This window comes from Asterias amurensis, chromosome 2 (genome assembly GCF_032118995.1).
Source record: "Asterias amurensis chromosome 2, ASM3211899v1".
Classification (NCBI taxonomy): domain Eukaryota; kingdom Metazoa; phylum Echinodermata; class Asteroidea; order Forcipulatida; family Asteriidae; genus Asterias; species Asterias amurensis.
In genome coordinates, this window is record NC_092649.1 from 19254622 (window position 1) to 19282390 (window position 27769).

Here is a 27769-nt window from a genome sequence, read left to right on the forward strand (position 1 = left end):
TCGTTTGACTCTGCTGTATTTATACTGCTCAATCAGGCAAAAAGCGTTGTATTGTTAAAATAAATACAATGACTCAAGAATCAAATAAGTGGCCCCATTGATTATGTGCAGTGGGGTCATCGGACTGTTTGACGATGGTACAAGTGTATTTGCTAAAAAGTTGTAGGAAACACACATTTTTTTAACTCTGCTATCCACACAATAAAATTCCCAAAGTCATTTATCTTTTCCTTATTCTGTTTTTCTGATTATTTATCCAGACCCTGTGTAAATTGATAGTATTTATATTTAACTACTTTTTTGGTTCGCCTTACACATTTGTTATCGTATACTAGCCTTGCTCAAGGCAGTCGCATTATTCGCTCCGAAAAGACGCAGCTGTAAACCCACCCGCCGTATACCCTGTGCATGGTGTGTGTGATCACACCGAATGACCAACCCGTATACACACTGTCACATCGCACGAATACTGTTCACACAAGTCATCGCACTCGTACACCACTAACCGCATGCGGAGGCCGTCAGGCCGACAGCCTTGTCGGATCTGTATCTTCCCGTTTTAATGTGTTGTATTGAAAAAATTCCAATAGTGGACGAAATTGGGGGGGCTCGAGGATATGCTAGTATGCAGCTCATGAATATGTATATCGTTCGTCAGACCTATCAGACAACACAGGATGTGAGGCAAATGAATTATTCATTTTGACGTCCAATCACGCACTTCCCTTATCACGACCTTTGGACCCTATCATACGCCGTGGTGGTGGTGTGTGAGGTAAACATGTCTCGTCTTTCGAGGGCATTATGGTAATGAGCTGACCGTGGGAACTCTTCGCTTATTATAGTAATGAGGTCAGTGGCTTCAACACAGATCCTACAAGGCTGTCGGCCTGACGGCCTCCGCATGCGGATAGTGTACGGGGGCATCGTGTCGTGCGATGTTACGCACAGTGAATACGGGTGGGTTTTACGCACAGTGAATACGGGTGGGTTTTTATACAGCGGCGGTCTTTTTTCGGAGTGAATAATTCGACTGCCTTGAGCAAGGCTAATCGTATACCTGATTTTTGAGAGAATAAAATTAACAGTTGCAAACTGCTTACCAACCAAAGTTAGCTGAAACTTATGAGGAACATGTAAGACTTGTGATACATACTGTTTTAATGCCATTTAATTGGACCCTTTCGCTAAACAGTGTTGTCCAAGGCCCACACTTTGTGTACCACAACTTCTACATCAAATAACAAACCTGTGAAAATTTAGGCTCAATCGGTCATCGGAGTCGCTGTCGGGAGAAAACAACGGAAAAACACACCCTTGTTTCCGCGCGTTTCGCCGTGTCATGACATGTGTTTAAAATAAATTTAGAATTTATTGTTTTGGTGTTTTCTCAAAAAGTAAAGCATTTCATGGAATAATATTTCAAGAGAAGTCTTTCACCATTGCTTTCTGTAAACCCTGTAAGTTATTTGTAAATCTGTGAACATTTTTTTTCTGAACCGAAAGGGTTCAATGGCTTTAACTATACTTTAATTGTCCCACTGATCTGTTTATTGTTTAAAATGATTATCAGTCATCAACCCTAACTCCCGTGATTTACAATTACAGCTAGAATCCCTCAAACAACTATCTAATACCTTTATGGGAACTCAAAACCCATAACCCATAGCGGTTTAATCCTACAAGTATAATAGATGTTAAATTTGCATTGGGGGTAAAGAATATTAATTTTGGTTTTTACCCATACATCGATGTGTGTTAGCACTGTATACTCAGTACTTCCCGAGTCCTGTGAACAAATATCACAGGCATGTTACTCGGGTGGGATCACAGGCATGTTACTCGGGTGAGATTCAAACCCACGACCCTTGCAATTCTAGAGCAGTGTCTTACCAACTAGACTACTGAGGTTGCCCGGCAGCTAGAGGCAGTTCGAATCCTATAAGTGTTTTTCTAGGATCCTTCCTCACTCAATCCAAATCCAACACTGTATATAGTAATAATAATATTGTGGAATACCTGATCCATTGTAAAGCATTTAAATCAGTTGTACATGAACTAGTTTTACAACTTGTAAAACATTAAAACAATATCAATTCTTTGAAACACATGTCATGACATGGTGAAACGTGCGGAAACAAAGGTGGGTATTCCCGTTATTTTCTCCTGACTCTGATAACCGATTCAGCCTAAATTTTCAGTGTTTAATGGCTTTAAGAGACAACACTCCCTCAAAAGAGATTTAATACATGGTTGTAGCTGCAAGTTCATTATTATTTATAGTTCATTCTGATAAATATAGTTACTCACCTAAGCACATTGGACCCCAATACCCAGGATAGCATTCCTGTCTTACTTCAGTCAGTCGGCATTGTTGACTACAACCAATAATTTCGCTGTATGCAAAAGATATTGCCATTGTCCATGTCACTATCACACACCCCCTGTCACCACTCCCCTGGGTAAGGGGGACAGACCCCGGGGGGCAAAGGGTAGGTTTGCTGATGGAGCACAGAACACAGTCCGTCCGTACCACCCTGCTTACGGTCGAGTTCAGCTTGCGTGAGTTGGGTTGATCTGCTGTTGCTATACTTCGTTCATGGCGCAGTTTTTCATCAGGGATAAGGTGGTCTGATTTCTCAAGACTGAGACATGAGCACTGTGTTATAAAATACAAAATCCACAGGACAATTAGCCAGCTTAAACCGGCGAACCGGAGTTTCGGACTACCGAGTTTGGTGGGTGTTTTTGACCGTGCGCTGGAGCGGAGGGTGCCCCGTGCTTCGTCACACATCATCCCGTACGGGTGACCGGTTGCGCCCGCTGTTCGTGACCGAGAACTTTGGCTGTCCAAAACACCTTCTGTTCCCATCCAGGCATTCATTATGGACTGCCTGGTTATTGAGATGTCACCTTCTCTTGGAGGATTGCTGCATTGTTCAGATAATAAGCGGAAGAAAGATAAATTTTGTGATAACTTTCTTGTGGTTTACCTGTGACTTCCTCCATGCAGCACTTATGTCATAAATGCTACTCTCGATTAGTTTAGTATGGTGCCCTTCGTGTTTTTCGATTCAATTCATACACTAAGTAGATGGATACACGACTTTGTATCAGCAAGTAACATGCAGCAGCGAAAGTTCACATGTGACCTCATTCTGTCCAATCAAATCGCTTAACCCATATTTATTTTACAGCTTCTGTGATACGCAATGGTTTGGCAAGATAGATAGTTAGAACATTCCACCTCCATGGTTAGAAACACACTAGAACACAGTCACACTTTTTTGTTGTAGTTTTCAGTTTTTAAGGCCGACTTTCAGTGCTACTTTTGAGGACCCTCCACGACCTAGTACCAACTTTATTTAAATTTAAAAAAAAATTCTAAACTGATTTTATATAAAACAAGGCCTAGGACGCCCCCCCCCCCCCCTTGATAGGGACCACAGTTTATACCCCATACCCGTTCAGCCTATGTTTTGAAACAGGGATAGTAAATAGTATGCTTTGCATGCAATGCATTCCTCAGCAATACAGGAAACAGGATACCTGGCAAGAGTTATTATCCACATCTTCAATATCTCTACCTTCCATACAATTATTTTAGATAAAGAATGACGTTGTTTCCTTTATCCATCTGACTGACACCATCTGACACCAATCTCGCTGACACAGCGATGATAACAATAGTCCACTGGCTTTCGTTTCTTGGTATCGTCAACCAGTGTGGTAAAGTGCCGGTTTCTGACTCCGCTTACAAACGAACAAGGCCCAATTTCATCACAGAAGCAGCTAAGCGCAGCAAAATAATTATGATGACGAGAATAAGGAAGGAGACAGCCAAGCAAACATGTCCCTTGATACGATTTGTGACTAGGTCTCGCTCATTTTTTTTTTTGGGGGGGGGGGGTGAACTATGACGCTTCTTTTCAAATATGGAGGTATACAAAATTATACATTTTTTACATAACCACATTACTTAAAGATGCTATGTCAGAATTTTGGCCGATTTGACCCAAAAATGTTGATTTAAAATTCAATAGGTATTTTGATGGGGGTCGAGAAAGTTACAAGCTTTCATTTGAGCCATTGCTCGAAAAAGTCCGCCAATTATTAGTAGCAGTGAAATAAAGTGCTCAAAATTAGTTTTTGTCGGGATCCCGACAATATATCACGTGACCAATTCTTATGTGTATTATAAGAAACGTTTTAAATTTTTGTCATGGTTCCTGACCATGTTAAAGTAAACGTTAAACTTTCTTTCGTTGGAGCGGGTGATACTCTTTGAAATACCATTCACTCAAAAAAAAAATCTATTTTTTAATGTTTGGGGCCAAAAAGCTGACATAGCATCTTTAAATTTAGGAGTGGTTACCAAACATGCCTACTTCCCTTTAAAGGACGTGTGAAGTATTTTAAACGTCTATTATTCAACGTCGTGTTGATAATCATTTTTTCATTTATTTGTTTTATAAAGGTATAAAAGTGCAACCGAAACATCAGCGGAGACAATAGTGAGGTCAAAAATATTACGGCGGGTGCATTGGCTTATTTCCTTGGGTCTATGATCATGTGACCATAGCCCAATTGTATAGAGCTGGGGAAAAAATAGTACAAAGACACTGGAAACTTTTGGTTATTGTGAAAGACCAGTCTTCATTTGATGTATTCTAGTATAAAAAATGATGCACAAAAAAGCAAACCTGTGAAATAATTTGAACTCAATATTTGTCGTCGAAGTTGCGAGATAATAATGAAAGAATAACCACCCTTAGTACACGAAAGTGTGCTTTAAGATGCTTGATTTCGATACCTTTAAAGTTCTAATTATGAGGTCTCAAAATAAAATAGTTTTACGTTCAAATTTACTTCTTTCTCGAAAACTACATTACTTCAGCGGGAGCCGTTTCTCACAATGTTGTATATTATCAACAGCTCTCTTATACTCGTTACTAAAGGTTGTACTGCTCATAAATATTTTGAGTAATTACCAATAGTGTCCAATGCCTTTTAAAACAATCGTCCTGTAAGCGGAATGAGCAGGATACCGGTTATAAATATTGTACATAAGACTTACGGGGTATAGTTTTGGGTGTTTATACCTATATCAAGCTTGTGCTTGGCTACTCTGTGTGCTTAAAGGGAAGGTACACGTTTGGTAATTACCCAAAACATTAATGTTTAACTTAACAACTGAATTGGTAACGAGCATTGGAGAGCTGTTGATAATATAAAACATTGTGGGAAATGACTCCCTCTGAAGTATTGTAGTTTTTGAGAGAGAGGTGATTTCTCACTAAGATAATAAAAGCCTTCTAGCTAGAAAATCTTTTATTCCTATCTGAAAGTACACAAATTTGTCCAACAAGGGTGTCTTTTCTTTCATCTTTTTCTCGCAACTTCAAAGATCAATTGAGCCCAAATTTTCACAGGCTTGTTATTTAATGCTTATGAAGTGAGAACAGTTGTCTTTGACAATTACCAAACGTGTATAGTGTCTTTAAGCAGTGGGTACCAGAGCTCCCGCCTTTTTTTCTTTTTCTTTTCTCGATCGTAAGGCTAAGTTATTAGTCCCTGTGACGAAAAAAAAATACAAGAAAGGTCCATTGTTTAGGCTGTACCAGAACGGTCTTAGACTTAGACCAAGAAATCGAATATATTTAAAAACTTAATCAAGCAGTATTCTTTTCATGGGACACAGTTATTTTTTAATGAACAGTAGGATTTGAAGATGCAAGTAAGTTCTATGTCACAATGAACAAACTAATAATATTGTTAAGAATTTGTCCCAATGTCCCAATAAACAAATCAATTCTTGATTTTTTTGTTTTCCCAAAGTAATAATTAAAGATTTTTCTAATTATTTCATAGCATTCGATTATTGTAAGTGAGCAATATTATTTGAATATGAAAGTTCAAGTTCTATGTCCCGATTCACAAATTAACTATTGTCGATTTGTTATCAATCTGTCAATTACCAATGTTATTCCGTTTCTTTTGTACAAAACCATTTTTCATAATAATTATTGGTGTATCATTTTAGTAAGTAGAGGGCGCTATACCAAATTAACGGTGGCAATTTTTGATGCGAAAAATATACATGCAGTCTGGTGTCTGTAATCAATAATGCACTGAGCTAAGGAATGTAAAGTACAGTTAGCAACGAACCATATCATTTCTCTTCACAATTTACATTTTACCCACAAGTCATTGCGCGCCATATTACTTCGTCTTGTTTTGGTTATGGAAGAGAGGAGTGTCCTGACCGGAGAAGTGGATTAAAAACCCGAATTCCTCCTCTTTTCCCCTCAAAGGAAGCAAGAGCGGTGAAGAAAAGGCCTTCATAATGACAATTCTACCCAAGAAGAAGGCGCCGCAGGAGAAAAGGGGCCCCGAATCGGGTGAAAATCACCAACATCACGGACACGGTCATCACTCATCATCGCATACTCATCCGCACGGCGCCCACGGGCACAGCGGCAATGTTGAGGGTAGGGGAGGCGCCCGGCCTAAGACCCGCAATTCCCCTCCTCGTTGGTCGTCATCTAACCCCTTAGACGACAGACTTTCGGGTGCTTCCCATGACTGTAGGAGCCCCTTTGATGGGCATGAACTTGGAGGTCATGGAAGCAACAAACGAGCGAGGCATAGATCGTCGCCACACCGGCTTGATCATCAGGCTTCCGTATCGTGGCTTCAACACCGGGGGGATGTGGAGAACGATAGGAGGGAGGGGGAGGAGCGAGTGGAGGAAAATGAAGAGGGGGGTTGTAACAGTGGGGATGAATATGATACGCAGCCGTTTTACAATGAAGAGGTGATTTAAACGAGTGCTTACAAATAAATATCGGGTCTGGAATTTCATCATTGATACAATTGAACATGTTGAAAGGGCAAGGCCATTTTCATTTTGCAAACAAAAGGGGTTCCAACTTCCATAACATAACTGGAAAATCTTATTTAAAGTCAGTGGGAAATATTTGGTGGTCACCAAGGCCAAGAACAGGGGCAATGGAGTATTTGGCCGGCGTGCAATTCCAGGCCTGAAATATAAAGTTCATGTTCAAAGTGATTATAAAATCTACACAAATGGATAAGTGAAAAGGTTGTAGGGAAAGTTTCAATCGCCGACTAATTTATAATTTTGGATTCTAATGAAGTTAGATTTGGGTGGTCAGGTTGGCATAGTGATATCTTGCCTTGCCTTCTACCTCTAAGCTCTAGGACCCCGGTTCGAATCACACAAGGGGCACTACTCCTAGAACTGCTGTGACTGAAGTTTGTTCTGCTTTCTTCTCCATCCAGGAATGCTGATAGCGAAAAGAACCTCTTTCCTTGTTCTACGTGTAGGCCCTACGTCCCTACCTGATTGTGTGGGTTTTTCCCTGGAAACATTTTTTCTGGGGTTTTCCGCTTACATCTAAAACTAAAACTTATTTCCTTGTCTTCGCTACTTGGTGTTTTTGGCTAGCACAGTGATTAAGTTCACTTTGTCCATTGAGGTAGAATATGTCTGAGAGACCTTATCTTCCCAATCATGACTGAAAACTTGAAACTTCAATGCTTCTCTGACTTCTTCAATGGCCAAACAATAAGAATTTGTTTCTTTTTAATGATCGCAGTGACAAGAAATTTCCAATGTGCTGTAGTTTTCTAGAAATGAGTAAAACAATGTCCCAAAAAATCCATTGTACATGACTAACACCTCAGCAAGTAAGGGAAGCTTTCTACCAGCAGTATTCTCAAACTGTTTGGGTTTAAAGTAAATCTGTTGACATTGTTTTTTGTGTTCTACAAAAAGTGCCCACCTTGTCATGGCTGGCTGTTTATGATTCTCTTTTATGATTCTTACAGAGTTACCAGAAGGTATAATTGCCCTCATTTCAATCTTCTATTTCTAACATTGGATCATGCGATTTAGGTTTTCTGACATTTTTGTGAGCAATGACTCTCACCCAATATTTTGGTAAAAATATTTCAAACAACTTGCAAAGACACTGAACACTATTGTTCATGATTCACTTCAGAGGGAGCTGTTTCTCACAATGTTTTGTACTACCAACCTCTCCCCATTACTCGTTACAAAGTAAGGTTTTGTGCTAATAATTATTTTGAGTAATTACCAATAGTGTCCACTGCCTTTAACAGTTTCTATAGGATATAGCTCAGTCACGATGTCAATATGTTATAAAAGTTTTTCATTCTTGTTTATGATGTTTGTTGTAACTGATAACCATTTTTATGTTTCTTCGTTCAGAATGAAAGAATGTTTGAAAAGGCGCTTAAGGAGAAACGACACTTTATTATCAAACACATGTCACCAGATGGAGCGTGCCTCTTTAGGGCTGTCGGTATGTTTAACAATTTTCACTATAATAATTGTGTCAAGGTGGGGCCTAGCGGTTAAGACTCGGCGCATCAGACCCAAACTCTGGTGTTTGTGATCAGCAGAGTGTGGGTTCGAGTCCCTTTTGTGACACCTGTGTCCTTTAGCAAGACAATTAACCATGATTTGCTTCATCCTTTGGATGGGACATAAAACCTTTGGTCCTGTGTGTTGTGTAACGCAATAAAAGTACCCAGTGCACTGAGAAAGGTGAAGGGGTTCACCTGGTGTTCCTGGTTTGATTGGCAGCATATTGCGCTGCATCACCTTGTAAACCTTTAGATTGTGCTTTGCAAAAGGAGTAGGTCTCATACAGAGACGGACAACATTCAACCACTGAAAACTCCAGAGTGCCTCCATAAAATTTGTCCACGCTTTTTTTCTCTTCACAGCCGACCAAGTGTACGGTGACCAAGAATGGCATAACATTGTGCGAGGTCATTGCATGGATTACATGGTGAGTTAAGATAACTTATAAAGTTGTGTAGTTTTTTTTTGTAAGGGGCTGGAAAATATTTTTACCTGTTTACTTGTGCACAAAATTGCACAAACATTTAGACCTACCCAGATCTAACCTCTGATTAAGTGGAGCGAACTGTTCTTTGTAGCAGGCTTTTGCAGGCATCCATTTAACCCAAGGCACCCACAACCAGGCAGTTGCCACGGTGTCCTGTGCTTTTGCTCTGGTGCCCTTAACAAAGTTCCAATAGAAATGTACATTTTCCTCATAGAAGTGCCCCTTACCTGAGGGAAATTGCTGTGCCCCTTCAAGAGCAAAGTTCAACGGCTGCTCCTGGATGTCTCCAAAACTCTTCCCACTTCTGCCACGTTTTGGCTTGCAGGGGAACACCTATTTTAATAGTGGAATCTTTCTCCGCGCGCAAAGAACAGCCATTGTCCAATCATTTGCCTCCTTTTGACCCCAGTGAGGGCGCTTTTTGGAACCCAATGAGGGCACTTTTGGAGCGTGTGACAGCATGCATTTAAAAGATGCCATCTTACTTGAAAAGTGTCTTCATGTAACAAGCTCTTTGCTTGCTTGCGTTTCAGATGAAGAACGCAGATTACTACTCCCAGTATGTGACGGAGGATTTTGCCACCTACGTCACCCGGAAACGCATGGATGATTGCCATGGCAACCACGTAGAGATGCAAGCGCTGTCGGAGATGTACAACCGCAATATTGAGGTCTTTGTGTACAGTACTGGTGAGGATGTTCACAATTCCAGAAAACTTTTTTTTACAGAAAGTTGGTTAAATCGCTAGTTCGTTATTAATTAAACAAAGCCAGTCAAAGACAACGTATAGCATGCCTTGCCAGGCATGGAATTACACAGTTGCCCTGTCTTGGCCTTGGTGTCCTTTCAAAAGTTTCCCATAGAAGTTTTTGAGTACAGCACTGGTGAGGATGTATACTATACTTTAAGAAAGTAGGTTTAGTCACTAGTTTGGTACTTCTTAATTGAACAAAGCCAGTCAAAGATAAAGTACTGCATGCCTGTGTAGTTACACAGAGGCCATGGTCTTCTTGGCCTGGTTGCCCCTTCAAAAGTTTTCCAATTCAGAGATTTCCAATGGAAGTGCTTTGTGCAAAATAAAAAATGGCCTTGCCCTCTCAAACATCGAGGAGTGTTGTGGCCAAGCGGTCTTGTTCGGGGGCTGACTCAAGTTCTGAAATTTACAGAATGTGGGTTTGAATCCTGTCCTGGTGAGTTGCAACATTTGTGTGCTTAGGTAAGGCACTTTATCATAATAGCTTCTCTCCACCTAGGAGTACAAATGGGTACCGGCGAGAAGTGGGGAGTAACCTGCGATGGACTGGCATCTTGTCCGGGGGAAATATTCTCTGTTGTTTAATGCCAACAAAACTGCATATAAACACAGGCCTGATGAGCCATATGTTTTGGCTTGGGACAGACTTTTTTGGTCTGGTTTGGTGGCTCGAATGCCACCTGTGTGATTTGCCTGTGGAATATTTTTCACAGAACTCTGGGAAGTACTGAGTATACAGTGCTTAATACACTTTCCAGTGTATGGGTAAAAACAAATTAATTTCTTTATCCCCCAGCAAGTTTGCATAATAGCAAGAAATTTAGACTGAACTTATTTTGAGAGTAGCAAGTCCTGATTTTTTGAGTAGCAATTGAAACATTTTGGGTAGCATTTTGCTCTGCTATACAAGGGAAATTGTTCACAGTCCCCCTGTGCAAAACTACCATCGATTAATATACATCCTTTCTTTATCCAATCAGAACCAATTAACACCTTTCATACGATAAACAAGACGGATAATGAGCCAATCAGAGTGAGTTATCATCGCAGCGTTCATTATAACTCTGTCGTCAACCCTCATAAAGCCACCATCGGTGTGGGTCTCGGGATGCCATCGTTTGTACCAGGGGTGAGTCCGTTGTCAATTTTAAGAATGATTTTATTTCCTGGGGTAACATATAAGGTGTCATGGCCAAGTGGTTTACAGCATCGAATTCAAGTTCTGGTGGTTTAGTCAGAGTGTGGGTTCGAATCCCGGTCATGACACTTGTGTCCTTGAGCAAGATACGTACTAGAATTGCCTTTCTTTACCCAGGGGTATAAATGGGTACCTGCGAGGGTAGAGGTTGATATTGTGTATGAAAAAGCCTTTGGAGCACCACGGCAGCGTAGAGCTGAGAAAGATTAAAGGAATGTTATTGACTCAATGATCAGGTTATTGGGTCAATGATCACTAAACAAAAAGTAAACAAACGCAACAAAACTTGTCCTTGGAAACCTGTGACATAAGATAAGTTTTGAGAAGAGATTTGAATTTTGTGGTACAAAGACGATCTAATATTAAGTGGATCTGTGTGCCTTTCGGAGCTTACTTTTTGTACCACTGTTGTTGCTTTTAAAGGCAATGAACTAAACTAAAAGGCACTTCTCCTCGCTTTGCCGACAGCTCGCTGACAAGACTCTGGTCCGAGAGGCTCTGAGACATTCAGAGAACACCGAGCTCGAGACAACCATGCTGGAGGACAAACTACGAGCCACAGACTGGGAAGCAACGAACGATGCAATAGAGGAACAGATCGCTAGAGAGTCCTACATGCAATGGCTACGTGATAACGAAGAACGAGCTAGGAAAAAGATTGTGAGTTGAATTCAGGAACTCCACAGATTTACATTTAACGTACACGATAATGATGGTAGAAAGTTTATTACTTGCTGAGGTGCTGTAGTTTTTTTAAAACATTTTCACAAAAATTATTTTGGCATGTACAATGGGTTACGTGACCCTCCTGAAAGCTGAAAACATTGCTCTGATTTTCAGATTTTTTCTCTCAAAAACTTGACTAATAATAAAACTGGATCTCTTTATTCACAGTGAGTAGTGATTCATGTCATGGCCCAAAACGTGATACAGAAAAAAGATAAAGAAACCCTTTAAACTCTGGAAACTTCTATGAGTGAGGGATATGCGCTATATAAGAAGCCACTGTTTTTATGATATTTCTACGTCCACCAGATTCAACCAGCCTCGGCCACCTGTAGCTCCGCCCCTCCCGATTCCCCCAATTGGTGGGAGGTTCCTAAAGTAGTTCCGACCAGCAGTAGTTCCTCCATGGGTAGCCACCGATCTCACCATGGTGCCCCTCACCACGGTGCACCTCACCATCACCATAACCTCCCGAGCTCCAGGCCCAACAGTCCGGATCGATCCGAAGCTGGGTCGAGTCATAAGAGCGTTCTTCTACCTACGAGTCCCCAGCCGGTTGGACAGGGGGCGTCTCTGATAGGTAAGTCGTGTTTTTCATCATCATCATTAAGTGGTAGCAACTGAGGTTTCATTCCGACGTCATGCCAGACACCAAACTCTTCCTAGCTTAGGATTAAGATAATTGCAGTAACCATAGACGTTGGAACACCAAAACCATTCTTAGTTCGGACGAGAATCCTAGTGTTTGGTGAATCGACTGCAGAGGTGTACATCCCTCATCATGTTTGGAAGTCCCACAATTTCAGACTCTGTATCTCTAGTGATCACGTCAATAAGCTGTTCTGAAATTTTCGTTTTAGATTTCCAAGATTCAGGAAAGCTGGGATCGTCCAATCAGAGATCTGTTTCTCCATTATCAGCTTCAGCTCGCAACACCCCAAGTCCCCAAGCTGGACCATCGGGTATCTCCGCCACCTCCAACAACGTACCCATCTTGCAGGATATTCCTCCGACCGAATATGGTAAGTCGAGAAGTTTAAAGACGCTGGCACTACTGGTAATTGTCAAAGACTAGTCTTCACAGTTGATGTATCTCAATTTATGCATAAAATAACAAACCTGTGAAAATTTGAGCTCAATCGGTCGTCGAAGTATTATTCTGAGTAATTACCATTAGTGTCCACTGCCTTTAACCCATGGGTTGCTACTCCTCAACAATCACAAAACCATCAACAACCACATCAACCCATTTACTCCTGAGTGATAAGAAGCAGTGTGTTGTCATGATCAGAAATCGAACCCACACTCTGAACACATTGCCATGAGATATTGTCGCTGAAGACCACTTAGCCATGCGAAACATTAATAAACTTCACTAGTGAAATTGCGCCAGTGAACTTGCACCAGTCCATTCCTCTATACCAGATGATATCATAAAGTTGCACTAGTCCTTTTCAGTAACTAGATGATCTGTAGTAAAGTTACACCAGTCCTTTGAAGTCGACAAGATGAGCTAGTAATTTTGAGCATGCTGCTCGCTGGAAATGGAACTCTCTCAAAATCCAGTTTGCCCATTTTTAAAATTCTGATTTTTGTTCTTTTTCTTTCTCTCTTTCAGCTTTATCCGAATGGGGTACGGAAGAGGAGATCTTAGCGTCAGTTCTTGCCCAGTCACAGCAGGAATACCTGGACAATTTAAAACACCATCATTCAGCGCACAACGCCGACAGCTAATGGTCAACGGCCATGTATATAAAACAACAAATTTACTTAAATTAGTAGGAGCACTGCATTGTAGTACCGACTTTTTTCGCTTTAAATTTGCAACAACAAAAAATGTATGGATTGGGGGATCAGACGTGAAAAGTACGTCATGTATGGATGGTGTCTTGTTCAGGTGAATATTTAGGGTGGTCAGGAATTTGGGTTTTGTTAAGGAATTATTTTGGGATAAAATAGAGATGAGAAAGATATTACATGTGTAGGATTTGCTTGGTGACTTGTACTGATGACTAGAGCAGGCTAGTCGAAGCATTGAGACCAATTAAGATACTGAAGTGAAATAACAAGAAGTCGCCTTGATCAACTAATGCTAATGTGGTAGTCCCGGCTGATTTTCTACCTTCCGCCTAGGTAGTAGTTAAAAAAGCATGACATTTACTGTTGGTGCGAGCTCAGAACACCGTCCGGATGATCGCCTGCATTTCTTACTTTTCCGCCAATATTCCACTTCCCACAAACGCTGCGTGTTGAAGATCTCACTTGAGAAGTTATACATCATCAATGTTAAACTTAATCTTCAACTCTTGTTCTCAAATGTTCCCAAAACAAGTGGAAATTACTTGAAAAAAACCAGGATCCAAATGATTTGGCAAAAAATTCTGCGAAACGAAAATAAGCAGGGAACCAACCATAAGCAATGTACCCAATGTGCTATAAATACAGGCCCGATACTTCATGGAGGCAACAAAGGCGATTGCCTCCATGCCTTTAGTCCTTGCCTTGGTGCCCTTGAAATGCTCCAGTAGAAATTTACAATTTCCTCATAGGGTGCCCTTTACCAAGGAGAAAAAGCCTTGGTGCCTTTGCTCTTTCTTAAACGAAGCATACTGGCCTGCTGCTATTTTGGCCGGAAACCAGCAAGACCTTTCTTAGCTTGGGATGAAATTATCCTTGGATTGTTCTTTAACTATTTTCTTTCCCTTGGACCTATAACTTTCTGGAAGCGTTGCGAAGGAAAAGCAAACCAAAACAACTAAACAAATTTTTTCCGGGGTTAAAAAAGAACAAATTATCATTTCTGTGGAAAGGCTAAAATCGTTAACCAAGCTGCATAAACTAGATTTATGGAAAATTGTACTCTGTAGAAATTTAACGTCACGTTATGGCTATATTGTAAACACCTCATCTAGACTTTTCTTATTCATGTAGCTTTTTTTATATTCTGTTGTGTTTTGGTCGGGAAGTGAGCAGATTGTTTTTTTCCTTTATACTCTAGAAACATTTAATTAATTTCCACGTAGATCAGCGCTATTTATTTCAACGTTCCATAAAGGAATGTATCTCTGTTTTTTCCATATGAGCATGAAAAATGGAATTTATGTACTACCTGTACAACTCATTTTCAGATTTTTTTAATGGAAATTTCCATTTTGAAGATGACGTCTTAAATTTGTACTTGATTTGGAAAAATGAACTTGCAGTTCTAGAACCAGGAACACCACGGCCAGTGCACTGGGTTCTTTTACGTGCGTTCACAACACACAAGACCAATGGCTTTACGTCCCATCCGAAGGATGAAACATCATGGTTGAGCGTATTGCTCAAGGACACAAGTGTCACGACTGGGATTCGAACCCACACTCTGCTGATCAGAAACACCAGAGCTTAAGTCCGTTGCTCTTAACCACTAAAAATTCGTATCCAACAAAATCGTCACTTTGAAAACACTACAGGGTTACTATTTCTTAACTGCATTTTCAAACACTAGTAAAATGAACTCTAATCTCAAAGTATCCTTTCATTTGAATTTATCTCATTTTCTTCATACAAGTATTGGATTATTAACTTTTTTCCTTCACCATTTAGGTGTATATAAACGCGTATTTTCTTACTCTTTAAAAATGGAAGGAATTCGTAGTAATTTATTGAGATCCTACAATTCAGTTATCAATTGTATCTTTTTATGTACATTTCTAACAAATTGTATTAGTCATTTTAAAGCGTTGTTGGTTTATTAAGTTATTTATGTTGTTTTTTTCCCTTACTGTTAATTATTTTATTTTGTTTAATTTTAAGCAAAATGCAAATGCTATCAGACGCTGTTATTGCTCAATGTACAAGGGGTAAAGTAAGCTTTTTTCCTTTTTTTCACTCAATATTGGTATAAAGTCAATAATATTTACTTGAAAGAAAATAAATTCCTTATCTAACCAGAGAAGAGAAGATTTTGTGTTGATATTTGAACTTGGTTTCTTTAGGATGTGTAGTCTTGAAATCAAGTCGGTAATTGTTAGAGGCAGTGGACACTATTGGTAATTACTCAAAATAATTATTAGCATAAAACCTTACTTGGTAACGAGTAATGGAGAGAGGCTGATAGTTTAAAACGTGAGAAACGGCTCCCTCTGAAATGACGTAGTTTTCGAGAAAGAAGTAATTTTCCATGAATTTGATTTCGAGACCTCAAGTTAAGAATTTGTGATCTCGAAATCAAGCTTCTGAAAGCACACAACTGTGGTGACAAGGATCTTTTTTCTTTTCTTTTTATCTCGCAACTTCGATGACCGATTGAGTTCAAATTTTCACTGGTTTGTTATTATATGTATATGTTGAGATACACCACGTGGGAAGACTGGTCTTTGACAATTACCAATAGTGTCCAGTGTCTTTAAGCACAGTGTAGCTATGGGGACGGTAAACACATCCTCGATCCCAGTATGTGTGTTGAGTCTGTGGCAATTAGAGCTGCTGATGACGGACCTTGCCACGCACTACCTACGACCGTTGCATGAACGATAATTGCACTGTGACTGTTGCATGAACGAGGCAGTATGCGTTTGGGGCAGCGCCAATGACTTGTCATCAAGTCTATTGGATGTGTTACATAACGCACGGACGATCGTTGTGTCCTTTTACAACTTTGTGGTTTTTTGGTCGCTGGTCTTGACCGTAGTCAGAAAAAGCCAAGGGACCCATGCTAATGCAAAGCAGAGGTACATTTCACATGATGTGGACTTGACAAGGTTGCATTCTTAGGCCCATGGACCCCTGCTTATTTTCCTTGTGTAAAAACGGCTTTAGAATACAGTCATTTAAAAACTAGTTGGTGTAACAGAATCTTTCCTCGCCTAGAACCCTGGTTCGAATCCCACCGGGGGCACTACATGGATTGGGTTTTCAGTTCCTACAAGACTGCGTGGGTTTTTCCTGAAACAATTCTTTTGGTTTAATTTTTTTTTTTTTTTTTACCCATACACCGATGTGTATTAGCACTGTATACTCAGTGCTCTCCCGAGTCCTGTGAAAAAATATCACAGGCATGATGCTCGGGTGGGATTCGAAACAACGACCCTTGCAATTCTAGAGCAGTGTCTTACCAACTAGACTACCGAGGTTGCCCGGTAGCAATTCTTTTGGGGTTTTCCTCCCACATCTTGAAGACACTGGACACTACTGGTAATTGTCAAAGACCAGTCTTCTCACTTGATGTATCACAACATATGCATTTAAAATAGACAACCTGTGAAAATTTGAGCTCAATTGGTCGTCGAAGTTGCGAGATAATAATGAAAGAAAAAACACCCTTGTCACACGAAGTTGTATGCTTTCAGATGCTTGATTTCGAGACCTCAATTTCTGAATCCGAAGTCTTGAAATCAAATTCGTGTAAAATTAATTCTTTCTCAAAAACTATGTCACTTCAGAGGGAGCCGTTTCTCACAATGTTTTACACTACCAACCTCTCCCCATTACTCGTTACCAAGCAAGGTTTTATGCTCATTAATATTTTGAGTAACCAAGAGTGTCCACTGCCTTTAAACTGAAACTTCCTTCCCAGTCTTTTCTCCATTAGCCTTTTTGAGATATTGTGGACACGGGAGGAGTGCACCGTTTGGTTTTGGTTTATAAAGACAAATTTTCTCTAAATGTTTTTTTTTTGCGAGTGTTTGTGATTATAGTTCACTGTTCTGAGAATCCTTGGCTTTAAAACCAGAAGTAATTAAATGAAACTGCAGTTTGTCGAAAAAAGAAAACGGAGAAATTGAAGGAATTAAAAAAAAAAAAACCTTAGGGAAACTGAGTGGGTAAATTAGCTTCCAACTGTCACCCCTGAAGAAAGGTAATGAAAAAATAGGGAAACCGGCAACATTAGGGCTACATAGAGCCAGCACGGTAAGGGGGAGGTCAATGGTTCAAGTCCTGCTCTAGTCCTTTTTGCTTTGCATAACCCCAAAGTTTTGTGTTTTTCTCCATTTTTGCTTGACTGATTATTGTATAGAATCAAACTCTTGAACCTTGCAAAAGGCAGTGATACAAAAAGGACAAGAAATAGGTTGCCCACGACACAGTCAAATGGAGAGAGAATGTTACTTTTTATTTTTTGTATTTATTACACACCCAACAGCATAACCAATGTCCAATAACAGAATGGATAGGAAACAAGAAGAAATGTTCAGTTTTAGATGTGGGAGGAAAACCCACGCAGTAAGATAGGTACTGAAAACCCAATCCACATGTGCAAGGCTCGAGGTGGTATTCGAACCGGGTCCACAGAGGTGAAAGACAGGGAAAGAAACCACAGAGCCAACCTGAAGGCTCCGGTCTGAGGTGGTATTCGAACCGGGTCCACAGAGGTGAAAGACAGGGAAAGAAACCACAGAGCCAACCTGAAGGCTCCGGTCTGAGGTGGGATTCGAACCGGGGTCCACAGAGGTGAAAGACAGGGAAAGAAACCACAGAGCCAACCTGAAGGCTTCGGTCTGAGGTGGGATTCGACCCGGGTTCACAGAGGTGAAAGGCAGGGAAAGAAACCACAGAGCAAACCTGAAGGCTCCCGTCTGAGGTGGGACTCGAACCAGGATCCACAGAGGTGAAAGGCAGGGAAATAAACCACAGAGCAAACCTGAAGGCTCCGGTCTAAGGTGGGATTCGACCCAGGGTTCACAGGGGTGAAAGGCAGGGAAAGAAACCACAGAGCCAACCTGAACTCTCCGGTCTGAGGTGGCATTCCAACCGAGTCCACAGAGGTGAAAGGCAGGGAAAGAAACCACTGAGACTCCCTGAGTTACAGCCTCATGTCCCTCAAGCAAAGAGGTAGGTATTGGTTACACTAAAATAAAATAAAACTAGATTTTGATACCTCACAAAAACTAGGTGTTCGAAAACAAAATAATAATAACAACCGCATTTTTATAGCACCTAACAACTCCAAAAGAAAGTCACTAAGCGCTCAGAGGAACAAAAAAAAAGGTTATGTATACGAAAAGTTTGTTGACATCACAAAACAAAAACTCTCCATCGAATCAATTGATTTGATCTCGCAACCCTTTTTGTATTGACTATTTAAAACACTTTCAAAATAGGGCACTTTTATTAATTTGATTCACAATACAGTTTGATTAAACGCATTTTGACACCTCATGACACAACTTCTCCTGAATTAAAGTCTTAAGTTTCAAGATGATACAAGCCTCGCAGCTACGCAAAGCTCACCTTAAAGGTTTTTTTTTACACAAAATAGTTTTAAACCTCACTCTTTTCCTTCACCCAATCCCTTCTACCTATCCTATCAATTGTAGCTACTGTACAAAGTGTATGCTTTCTGACCCCATTCATGTATTTCCACTTCACTGCTTATGTTTCATTTAGTTACCTGTTCATGTTTGTGTGTTGTCATTGAGCCTTACAGAAAGACTCTGCAAGGGTCGAAACGTCAGGCCATTAACTCTTTTTGCATTTAAAAAAAAACCCAAACTATACTCTTATTAATTTGTGTTTTTACCAATATCCACTGATGTGTGTTAGCACTGCATACTCCGTACTTTCCCCGAGTTCTGTGAACAAAATCACAGGCATGTAACTCGAGCGGGATTCGAACCCGCGACCCTTGCATTAGACCGATCCATTAAGCTCCGCCCCATTGTATATTGACCAATCACAACACAGCGAAGGTTTAACACTACGGTCAGACATGCGTGTGCGTATCTTGGCGCGCACGGCAGAGTTGTGCAGAAAGGCATTGGAGAGCCCCACGTGTTCTTGCTCACACGTGCGTCGTGGGCGGAGCCTACTGGATCGGTCTATTCTAGAGCAGTGTCATTCCAACTAGACCACCGAGGTTGCCTGGTGGCTATAGAGGCAGTTTGAATCATTTGTTTTTAGCAGCGGGTACCCCATACTTTCGTTCGTAAATTAATACAGTATTTTAAAAACAAATTTAGATCATCAAGATACTATGAGTGTTTAAGACACTATTGGTAATTACTCAAAATAATTTTTAGCATAAAACCTTACTTGGTAACGAGTAATGGGGAGCTGTTGATGGTATAAAACATTGTGAGAAACGGCTCCCTCTGAAGTAGCATAGTTTTCGCGAAAGAAGCAATTTTCCACAAATTTGATTTCAAGACCTCAGATTTAGAATTTGAGGTCTCGAAATCAAGCATCTGAAAGCACACAACTTCGTGTGACAAGGGTGTTTTTTCTTTCATTATTATCTTGCAACTTCGATGACCGATTGTGCTCAAATTTTCACAGGTTTGTTATTTTGTGCATATGTTGAGATACACCAAGTGAGAAGACTGAAAACTGGCAGTTTGAAACATATGTTTTTAGCAGCGTGTACTGCATACGCTTGATCGAAAATTCATACAGTATATCAAAAACAAATTTAGATTATAAAGATACAACTTTGATTGTTTAAGACACTATTGGTAATTACTCAAAATAATATTTTTGATAAAACCTTACTTGGTAACGAGTAATGGGGAGCTGTTGATGGTATAAAACATTGTGAGAAACGGCTCCCTCTGAAAGAGCAGTTTCCAAGAAAGAAGTAATTCGTGTGACAAGGGTGTTTTTTCTTTCATTATTATCTTGCAACTTCGATGACCGATTGTGCTCAAATTTTCACAGGTTTGTTATTTTGTGCATATGTTGAGATACACCAAGTGAGAAGACTGATCTTTGACAATTACCAATAGTGTCCACTGTCTTTAATGAACAAAAACAATGGCTCTGACCGAACCCCCTAAAAAATAAAGGACAGGTTCATAAGCATAGTCTAACGCTGAAGCATAACAAGATTTTATTCATTTGAAGTTTCACATTAATTGAGACGCTAAACATAAAATAAAAATGCAGACATAAAAACTGATCCCCAAACAAAAAGTAAGTTCAAGGTGCATTTACCAAGCATTCAAGATTATTAAATCATCGTCATGACACTTTGTGTCCCTGAGCAAGACACTTTACTATAGTTGCTTCTCTCCACCCAGGGGTATAAATGGGTACCTGTGAGGGCAGAGATGGTCCTTGTGATTGATTTAGCCGAGTAACATATTTGTTGCACAAGCCTGGGTATTCCCCAGGGAGCTTAGAAGGCCCAGTGACCAGGGGTAGTTATGTTGGAGCGTCATGAGCGTCACTGCGTGACGGACCTGAGCGCTATATAAGAAGCCATTATTATCGTGACATGTTCCCTGTATCAATAGCAAATCACAAATAGTGATTGCAGAAAGGTGCCAGACTATTTGGTTTGGATTCAATGATGTAAATCATAAGACCAGACGGCTGCATTTCTAATGACTATGAACCAGCCTCGCTACCATGGGTAGTGCGCTGTATCAATGAGTGTGTTCAATTAGCTTTCCTGTGTTGACCCCGCGGTGCTCATTTGGGTGAGCCCCTGACAAGAGCTAACCGAACGATCACTCACCCTTCTTGGTGACGTCATGCACCTCGGGCCAGCCCTAAAGTGTTCCACTCCACAAGCAGGGCACTTGGGGCTGACACGGGTGAGCCCCTGGAATGACGTCAAAGCTAAGCTAATCTAACGCATCCAATACCTCTCGCCACTAAACCCCAGAAGGCATTATGGAAAAGTTCTGTTAAACCCTTTAGAGACCACAGCGGCCACAAATGGCTTTTCTAAAATGTCCAGAGCGACCACGAATGGCTGCAAGTTTCTATCTAGTCCACTGAACTGAAAAGGTCAAGGCAAAAGTCATGACCTGAATTCACACTTTCTGATGTCAGGTTCATGTCAGGTTCATGTCGGTTGCACTGATTAAGGGTCCGCAAGATAAGAGTCAAATCAGCAAGACCAAGTGTCAAGAAAGCAAGACTAGGGTCTAGTAAGCAATACAAGGGTCAAGTTAGTAAGACTAGGTTCAAGTTAGTAAGACCAGGTTCAAGTTAGTAAGACCAGGGTCAAGTAAGTACGACCAAGGTCAAGTAAGAAAGACCAGAGTAAAATCAGTGAGACCAGGGTCGAGTCAGCAAACCCTGGGTCAATTTAGCAAGACCAGGCTAACTCAGGTTGGCTGCACCAGTCCAGGGTCAGCATGACCAGGTTAGGATCAGCATGACTTGGTTAGGGTCAGCATGACTTGGTTAGGGTCAGCAAGATTGAGTATAGACCAGTATGAATCAGGTACAGATCAGCAGGACTCAGGTCGGGTCAGTGGTCAGATGACTGTACTACAGGTACAAACCACCATTTCCGAAGTGCAATGAGGGAACTTTTACAAGTGTATCAATTAGACCACGATAAAGGCTTGTTCAGTCTGATTGCAATGCTACTTTCTCCGCTTCATCGGCTCATAATATCTTTTAGTTTTAAACTACAATGGATTTTTCTCCATTACCGTGGAAAATATGTAAAACAAGCTTTTCAGTATCAACATGAAACAACAAAGTAGTGATTTTCGTTTTGTTTACCCTTACTTTAAAATCTATGAGCACTATACATGCATTTTGGTAATAAAATAAATTGTAATAAACTGGGAGAGACTGCAGGGTCACTTCTAAACGCTGCAGTGGGTCATTGCCCAATGCACGGCTTAAGCTGATTCACCATAACATCAGCGCTATAACTTCCTATGTATAAACCAAATCCACCCTCTGAAAAGCCACAACGATTTTTTTCTTCAAAATGGCGGTAGGCAAACTCCACGACACCATACGACACTGTCGCTTGACAATTATCAAGAGGCCATTCTGAGGTTCTGCTTCGTTCCTCTTGTTGTTGTTGTTGTTGTTGTTGTTGACATTGAACATCCGTATTTCTTCGGGTTCACCATTTTCGGTTGCCATAGGAGTTGAATATTTGGTCTGCGTCCGGGGCACCCTTTGGGTGATGGAACTTGGATTTGCGTTCCTTGGTGACCACTGGAACCGGAATCGCAGGCTTCTGGATCTGTGACATCATTTCTGTAACGAAAGGATTAAAGGGTCGATATTTTTACTTTGCTAGTTGGTTTAGCTGTTACTTATGCTCATTTATGCCCAGTAGAAAATTGTTAAGCAATATTCTTTTTACTAAAGCAGCTGTATGAAATTGGGCCCAGGTGTTTTGAAACATTAACATAGTTCCAAGAGTCTGGATAAAATATCATTATTATATTATATATTTCTGATAATGAAATGTAAGGATGCCCCTCATAAGTGAACTTAATCACTGTAACCCGCATGCTTGAGGAAACTTGTAATTTCCCTAATTGCTAGGTGAACCAGAAACACTGGAGTTTACATGTACATGTACATCTAGTCTTCTACGTGTTCGTCTTTAACTGTTCGGGTTCTTTTAAGTGAACTCCCAATCCCTACGGCTTAATGTCCCATCCGAAGGAAAAAAACAATTATGGTAGAGGATACAAGTCCAACGACTGGGACTTGAACCTACACTGAGGTCCTTAAAAGGACATGTTGCCTTGGATCAGGCGAGTTGGTCTATATAAAGTCTTGATCTATATTATGGGTAGAACGATGTTTTAAAAGTTGGATATAACAATCCATGCAAGTATGCCTTGAAATTGAATGGTTTTCCGTTTACGTTGCTAACTAACACGGTCGGCCATTTTATGTAGGACAAAATTTGACTCCACAAATTGGCGTGCCTTGTTAGGTTGTTCTTTTTTTTTTTTTCTTTTTTTTGGGGGGGAGAGGGGGCGTGGCCTGACCTTGATAATCTTCCTCCTCCTGTCTGTCATTGATGTTCAGAGTCAGTTCCTTCAGTCTCTTCTTCTCAGCGAGTGCCAACTTAAGACAATAAGACAAATTACACAAGAAGACATCTCATTAGAAGTGTATTGAGTTCATTGACGATATATTTTAAATTGTCTACTTAAAGGTAGAGTCATACTTTGGTAATGACCTCGAAAAGTACTTTGGAGTAATTTCTATCTAAAACCCTCTATATTAACATAGTTATGAAAATAAGCAAGTTTTAATTAATTTATTTATTTATTTGGTTAATAAAAACAATAATACTAATAAAACACTCTATACTGGGTCTGGTACATACAAATGATCAAAAGCGCATAGCATATTTTAAAATGGACATAATGGAACAACAGATACAAGAAACAAGACTGGTCACCAGGCTAGTGCCCAAACCACAGTATGAGGATAAGTTTGTACTCCAACTGGGAACTAATAGTTACTTATTACATAGGCCTATCCCTGCTTAGCATCTGCAATGTTTTGATAAAGAATCTAAACTAACTAGCAAGACAACCATAAAAGTATACTTTGAAAATAGTTATTTGCACTGGCAAAAAAAACAGTTATTCAATAAAAGTTACAATACACAAAATATGACTCTGAAAGAGAAAAATAGTAATACAGATAATTTACAAAATCAAAAAACAAATTGTAAATGGCCTCTAGTTCGACCCTAGCAGAGTCTTTATTAAAGGTTTAATGACAGGAGCAGTCAAGTGGAAATAGTGAAAAATAGAAGAGATTTGGAAGCTCACAGAAGGAGACAGGAAGGGGGGGGAAGGGGCGAGAAGCTAGTTTAAAAAAGGGGATAGATTTAGCTAGTAAGATAACATTTATTGTCCACATTTTAATAAAATATGGAAATTTAGATTTCATAAAATGCATCAGCTGAATTGTAATTAAATTTACAACAAATGTGTTTAAAAAGGGGGGGGGGAAGCACAATGAAATAACAACAAAGATTGTACAATGGTTTGAAACAAAAAGATATACAACAAGAAATTCTTAAATTGCACAACGAAGTAAGATTCAGCCTCCTTAAAAGTTAGCATGGTAAAGTACAACAAATATAACAACTGAAAGCAAAAGACAAAATCTTGATATTTATAATAATAACAACATAAATAGACTTATATAGATATACATGTAGAGCACATATTTACCAAATGTACTCAAGGCAATTGAACAAACGTAATCATTTCAAGACAGGATTTTCCATTTGTTAAACTATGAGAACAAATTATGCAGCACCTTATAAGAGCTTTATACAAGGTGATGTGGTGCATTTAGCAGCCACCGCCAGAAACACCGGGGCAAACCCCTTCTCTTAGTGACAAGTGTAACTGGGTTCTTTTACATGCATGACATGAAACACAGGACCAATGACTTTACGTCACATCCGAAGGACAAAGCAGTATTGGTAAAGTGTCTTGCTAAAGACAAAAGTGTCAAGATCAGGACTCAGACCCACACTCTGCTGATCAGAAAGACCAGGGTCAAATTTCATAGAGCTGTTTAAGCACAACAAAGTTGAGCTTACTTAAATAAGGTTACCAGCCAAACTACCACGAAACATGTAGAATGTTTGACTGGTACCCTGTTCATTTCTGCTTAACACACAACTGTTAAGCTTTTTTTTCAGCTTAGGCAGTTCTATCAGACAGGGTCCAGAGCTTGAGTCCAGTGCTATTAACTGCTCGGCAAAGACACATGAAAAAGGAGCAGCCTTACCTGTTCTCTGTTTCTAAGATTAGCGGCAAGTTCTGAGGATTTGGGAACCTCAAACTCGTGGTAGTGTTGCTTGTTGCCGCGACGCATCATCAGCACAAAGTTAACGGACGTCGCCTGTTCTTCTTCCTCCTCTTCCTCTTGGGAGTCTGGGTGGAAGATGTCAAAGGTCGCCTTCTTAGGGCGTGGCCGGGCATGGGCGGGAATAGTGATGTCTTGCTGGGGCACCTTGACGGCTTCCACTGTCCGTTGCTGGAATTAGAGAAAGGGGGGAATTAAACAAATTGGTGATTGCAATAAAACTTTAACTATTAATTGATGTTCCTTCGTTTCATTTATGTCATTTCTTTTATTAGTTCTAGGTTAAGAGAAGCCAAGGATTCTCAGACAAGTATCACTATAAAGAACCCATTAATATTTAATTATAATAATTCTACCTGAACACTGTCTGATAGCATCTTGTCAAACTCTGTGGTGAAATCTTCATCTTCGTCGCACTTGATGAACTTAGGACCTCCGGTTAACATGGTCACCTGTAAGAAGAGACAAGTTATCCAATGGGCCGATTTCATAAAGCTGTTAAGCAGAAAATACTGCTTCGCAATCTTTTGTTGAGCAAAAAATGAGTGGGGCACCAATTACACCAGCTAACTTTGAACGCTGACCTACGGTCAGGGAGATAATTCAGAAAAATTCTGTTTTGTTGGTAAAATTACAGTTCGTCTATGATCTGTTTCTCCTAGCATCAGAATGCATGCTGTGCGTACGCGCTTGTACGTTGATTACTGCACAGTGGTTTAAAACTCTACGGGACCCAGACATCGACAAATTTCAGTACAATAATCGGTCAAAATACCTTTATAATATATATCTCAAGCATGTCTCAATGTCATCTTTAAGCACATAAATCTTAGTTGTCCTCTAAATATACAATTTACTCCATGTCATTATTCATATACTTTGTGGTTTATAATTGATAAATAAAGAGAAAGTACGCCCTCTTGTTGCTCTTTTATTGAATATTTTAAATCAACAGAGGGCGCTATATTTTCTGTGCGTAAACCAACAGTGTTAAGCGATGTATTTTGTTTAAAACAGCATCCTGAAAAAACCTCATTTTGGAGAGTGAAACCTTGGAGTCGCTAATGGGGAGTTTTATACTATTGACCACGAAGGGTTGTCGTCGCACATTTTCAAAATCCGCCATTAACGGCTTGGATAAAATGCAAAAAGTATGTAATAAATTGTACTATTTTGAGACATTTTGTCGAAGATTTCAAAGCATTTTTGTAAGTACATGTGTGTTATTTTCTACAGCTCAAAATGTTACATATAGAGGTAATTTTAAAGCAATATTTTTTTCTCAAACAATTTTTTTTATGCCTTTGCAGATACATTTTAAAATATTAAGATGTGTGATTTTTACTTTATAAACTTATATCATGTTTTATTTTCAAGTACGCGCTAATCCTCCAATCAGATTGGCAGAATGGAGTGGTGATAAAAACCTATATTGCACGGCTAATATCACTACCATGCGTCTTGTGTGTTCTATGTCACGCGCCAAGTTTGCTTGAAGATAAATACGTTATCACACGCGCGCTCGTGGAAATACGAAAAATATAGCGCGTCTGCGTCCCATACCCATATCCGTCCCATATTCCATATCGTCCTTCGGCCTCGTTGGATATGGGATGCAGAAGCGCTATATTTTTCCGTATTCCACTCACACTTGTGTGATAACTTATAATATTACGAACTACAATTCCTAAAAAATTTGGTAAAAAAATATAAAAATTCGGACCCGATGTCTAGGTCTTAAACCACTGTGTACTGGTGTTTTTATTGCATTATGCGTAAGTTAGCACCAAATGAAACGCTAATGCGCCGTGCCTATTTTTAAACACTTCTACCCGTGTATATATTTATCAACCATTAAAACACCCCCATGTGACGTGCTCTCCACCAATAGGAGTAGCGAAAATATCTTGGGGATTTATGAATACTGATTATGACGAGAGTGATTTTGATCTATTCTATCTACTCACCGTATCATCATCCTCAGTCTCACCAGCAGAATCTAAAGCCATGTGATCATCAATGTCCAATCCCTGCAAGTAGAGACACATCAAACACAACAACCCATTACAAGAACATTTAATAATAATGAGAATAAATAAGTTAAGTTAAGAAAAATACCAAACAATTTAAGATAAACAGATAATAAGAAGCATAGGAAAATTACAAACGTCCAATAATACTGACATATAGTAATAATGTATAATAAGTTGTTTAGGTAAGAACAAAGACAAATTGACTGACGACCTCCCGATTAACGAGCCGGTGCTCTACAAACTGAGCTATCTAGCCCTATGTTGGCGGTCTACCTATTTTGTCAATATCTTTGATGGGGGGGGGGGTGCCAGTCAGAAGACAAATAACCATTAGTAATTCCTGGCACTTCTGTGCCACAACTTCGTTCGTAGAACGTCTGGTCGCTATTGCGCTCGTTACTAGTTTTGCGCATGCGCGATCATATCCCATGGAACTCCGTATCCGCCAGAGGGCAGTATAGAACTATTAGCTGCGATGTAGCAAGGGATCACACCAAGTTTACCGGGATTCGAACCCTCACCCTGATGATTCAGCCACCAGAACTCGAGTCCGGTGCACTTAACGGCTTGGAGCAAGTTCGAGTGTGCACAATGGTTAACCAGAGGTTAACCATTTGC

General features: G+C 40.0%; 3 protein-coding genes across 4 annotated transcripts in view; 1 reads left to right on the forward strand and 2 right to left on the reverse strand.

Annotated features, from left to right (window-relative positions):
• The window catches only part of LOC139952293 (stabilin-2-like), a 90231-nt gene extending 87223 nt beyond the window's left edge, over nucleotides 1-3008 (reverse strand). For both annotated transcript variants that reach the window (XM_071951391.1, XM_071951382.1), the window contains exon 1: nucleotides 2311-3008. In XM_071951391.1, the coding sequence (XP_071807492.1) occupies nucleotides 2311-2884 (574 nt within the window). In that variant the 5' untranslated portion in view covers nucleotides 2885-3008. The remainder of the gene's footprint in view (nucleotides 1-2310) is intronic.
• Nucleotides 3009-6226: 3218 nt separating this feature from the next.
• On the forward strand, nucleotides 6227-15527 carry LOC139954496 (OTU domain-containing protein 5-A-like). The gene is made up of 9 exons (XM_071954311.1): nucleotides 6227-6817; nucleotides 8258-8351; nucleotides 8779-8843; nucleotides 9437-9593; nucleotides 10639-10787; nucleotides 11325-11516; nucleotides 11892-12162; nucleotides 12443-12604; nucleotides 13201-15527. Exons 1-9 carry the CDS (start codon nucleotides 6347-6349, stop codon nucleotides 13314-13316), a joined length of 1677 nt encoding a protein of 558 aa, XP_071810412.1. The 5' UTR covers nucleotides 6227-6346; the 3' UTR covers nucleotides 13317-15527.
• A 4841-nt stretch (nucleotides 15528-20368) lies between these two features.
• LOC139951996 (regulator of nonsense transcripts 2-like) overlaps nucleotides 20369-27769 on the reverse strand; it is a 51642-nt gene continuing 44241 nt past the window's right edge. Inside the window, exons 30-34 of the mRNA XM_071950973.1 lie at nucleotides 27086-27148; nucleotides 25475-25570; nucleotides 25041-25289; nucleotides 23267-23345; nucleotides 20369-22517 (exon numbers count right to left, since the gene is read on the reverse strand). Of these exons, the coding sequence (XP_071807074.1) occupies nucleotides 22381-22517; nucleotides 23267-23345; nucleotides 25041-25289; nucleotides 25475-25570; nucleotides 27086-27148 (624 nt within the window). The 3' untranslated portion in view covers nucleotides 20369-22380. The remainder of the gene's footprint in view (nucleotides 22518-23266; nucleotides 23346-25040; nucleotides 25290-25474; nucleotides 25571-27085; nucleotides 27149-27769) is intronic.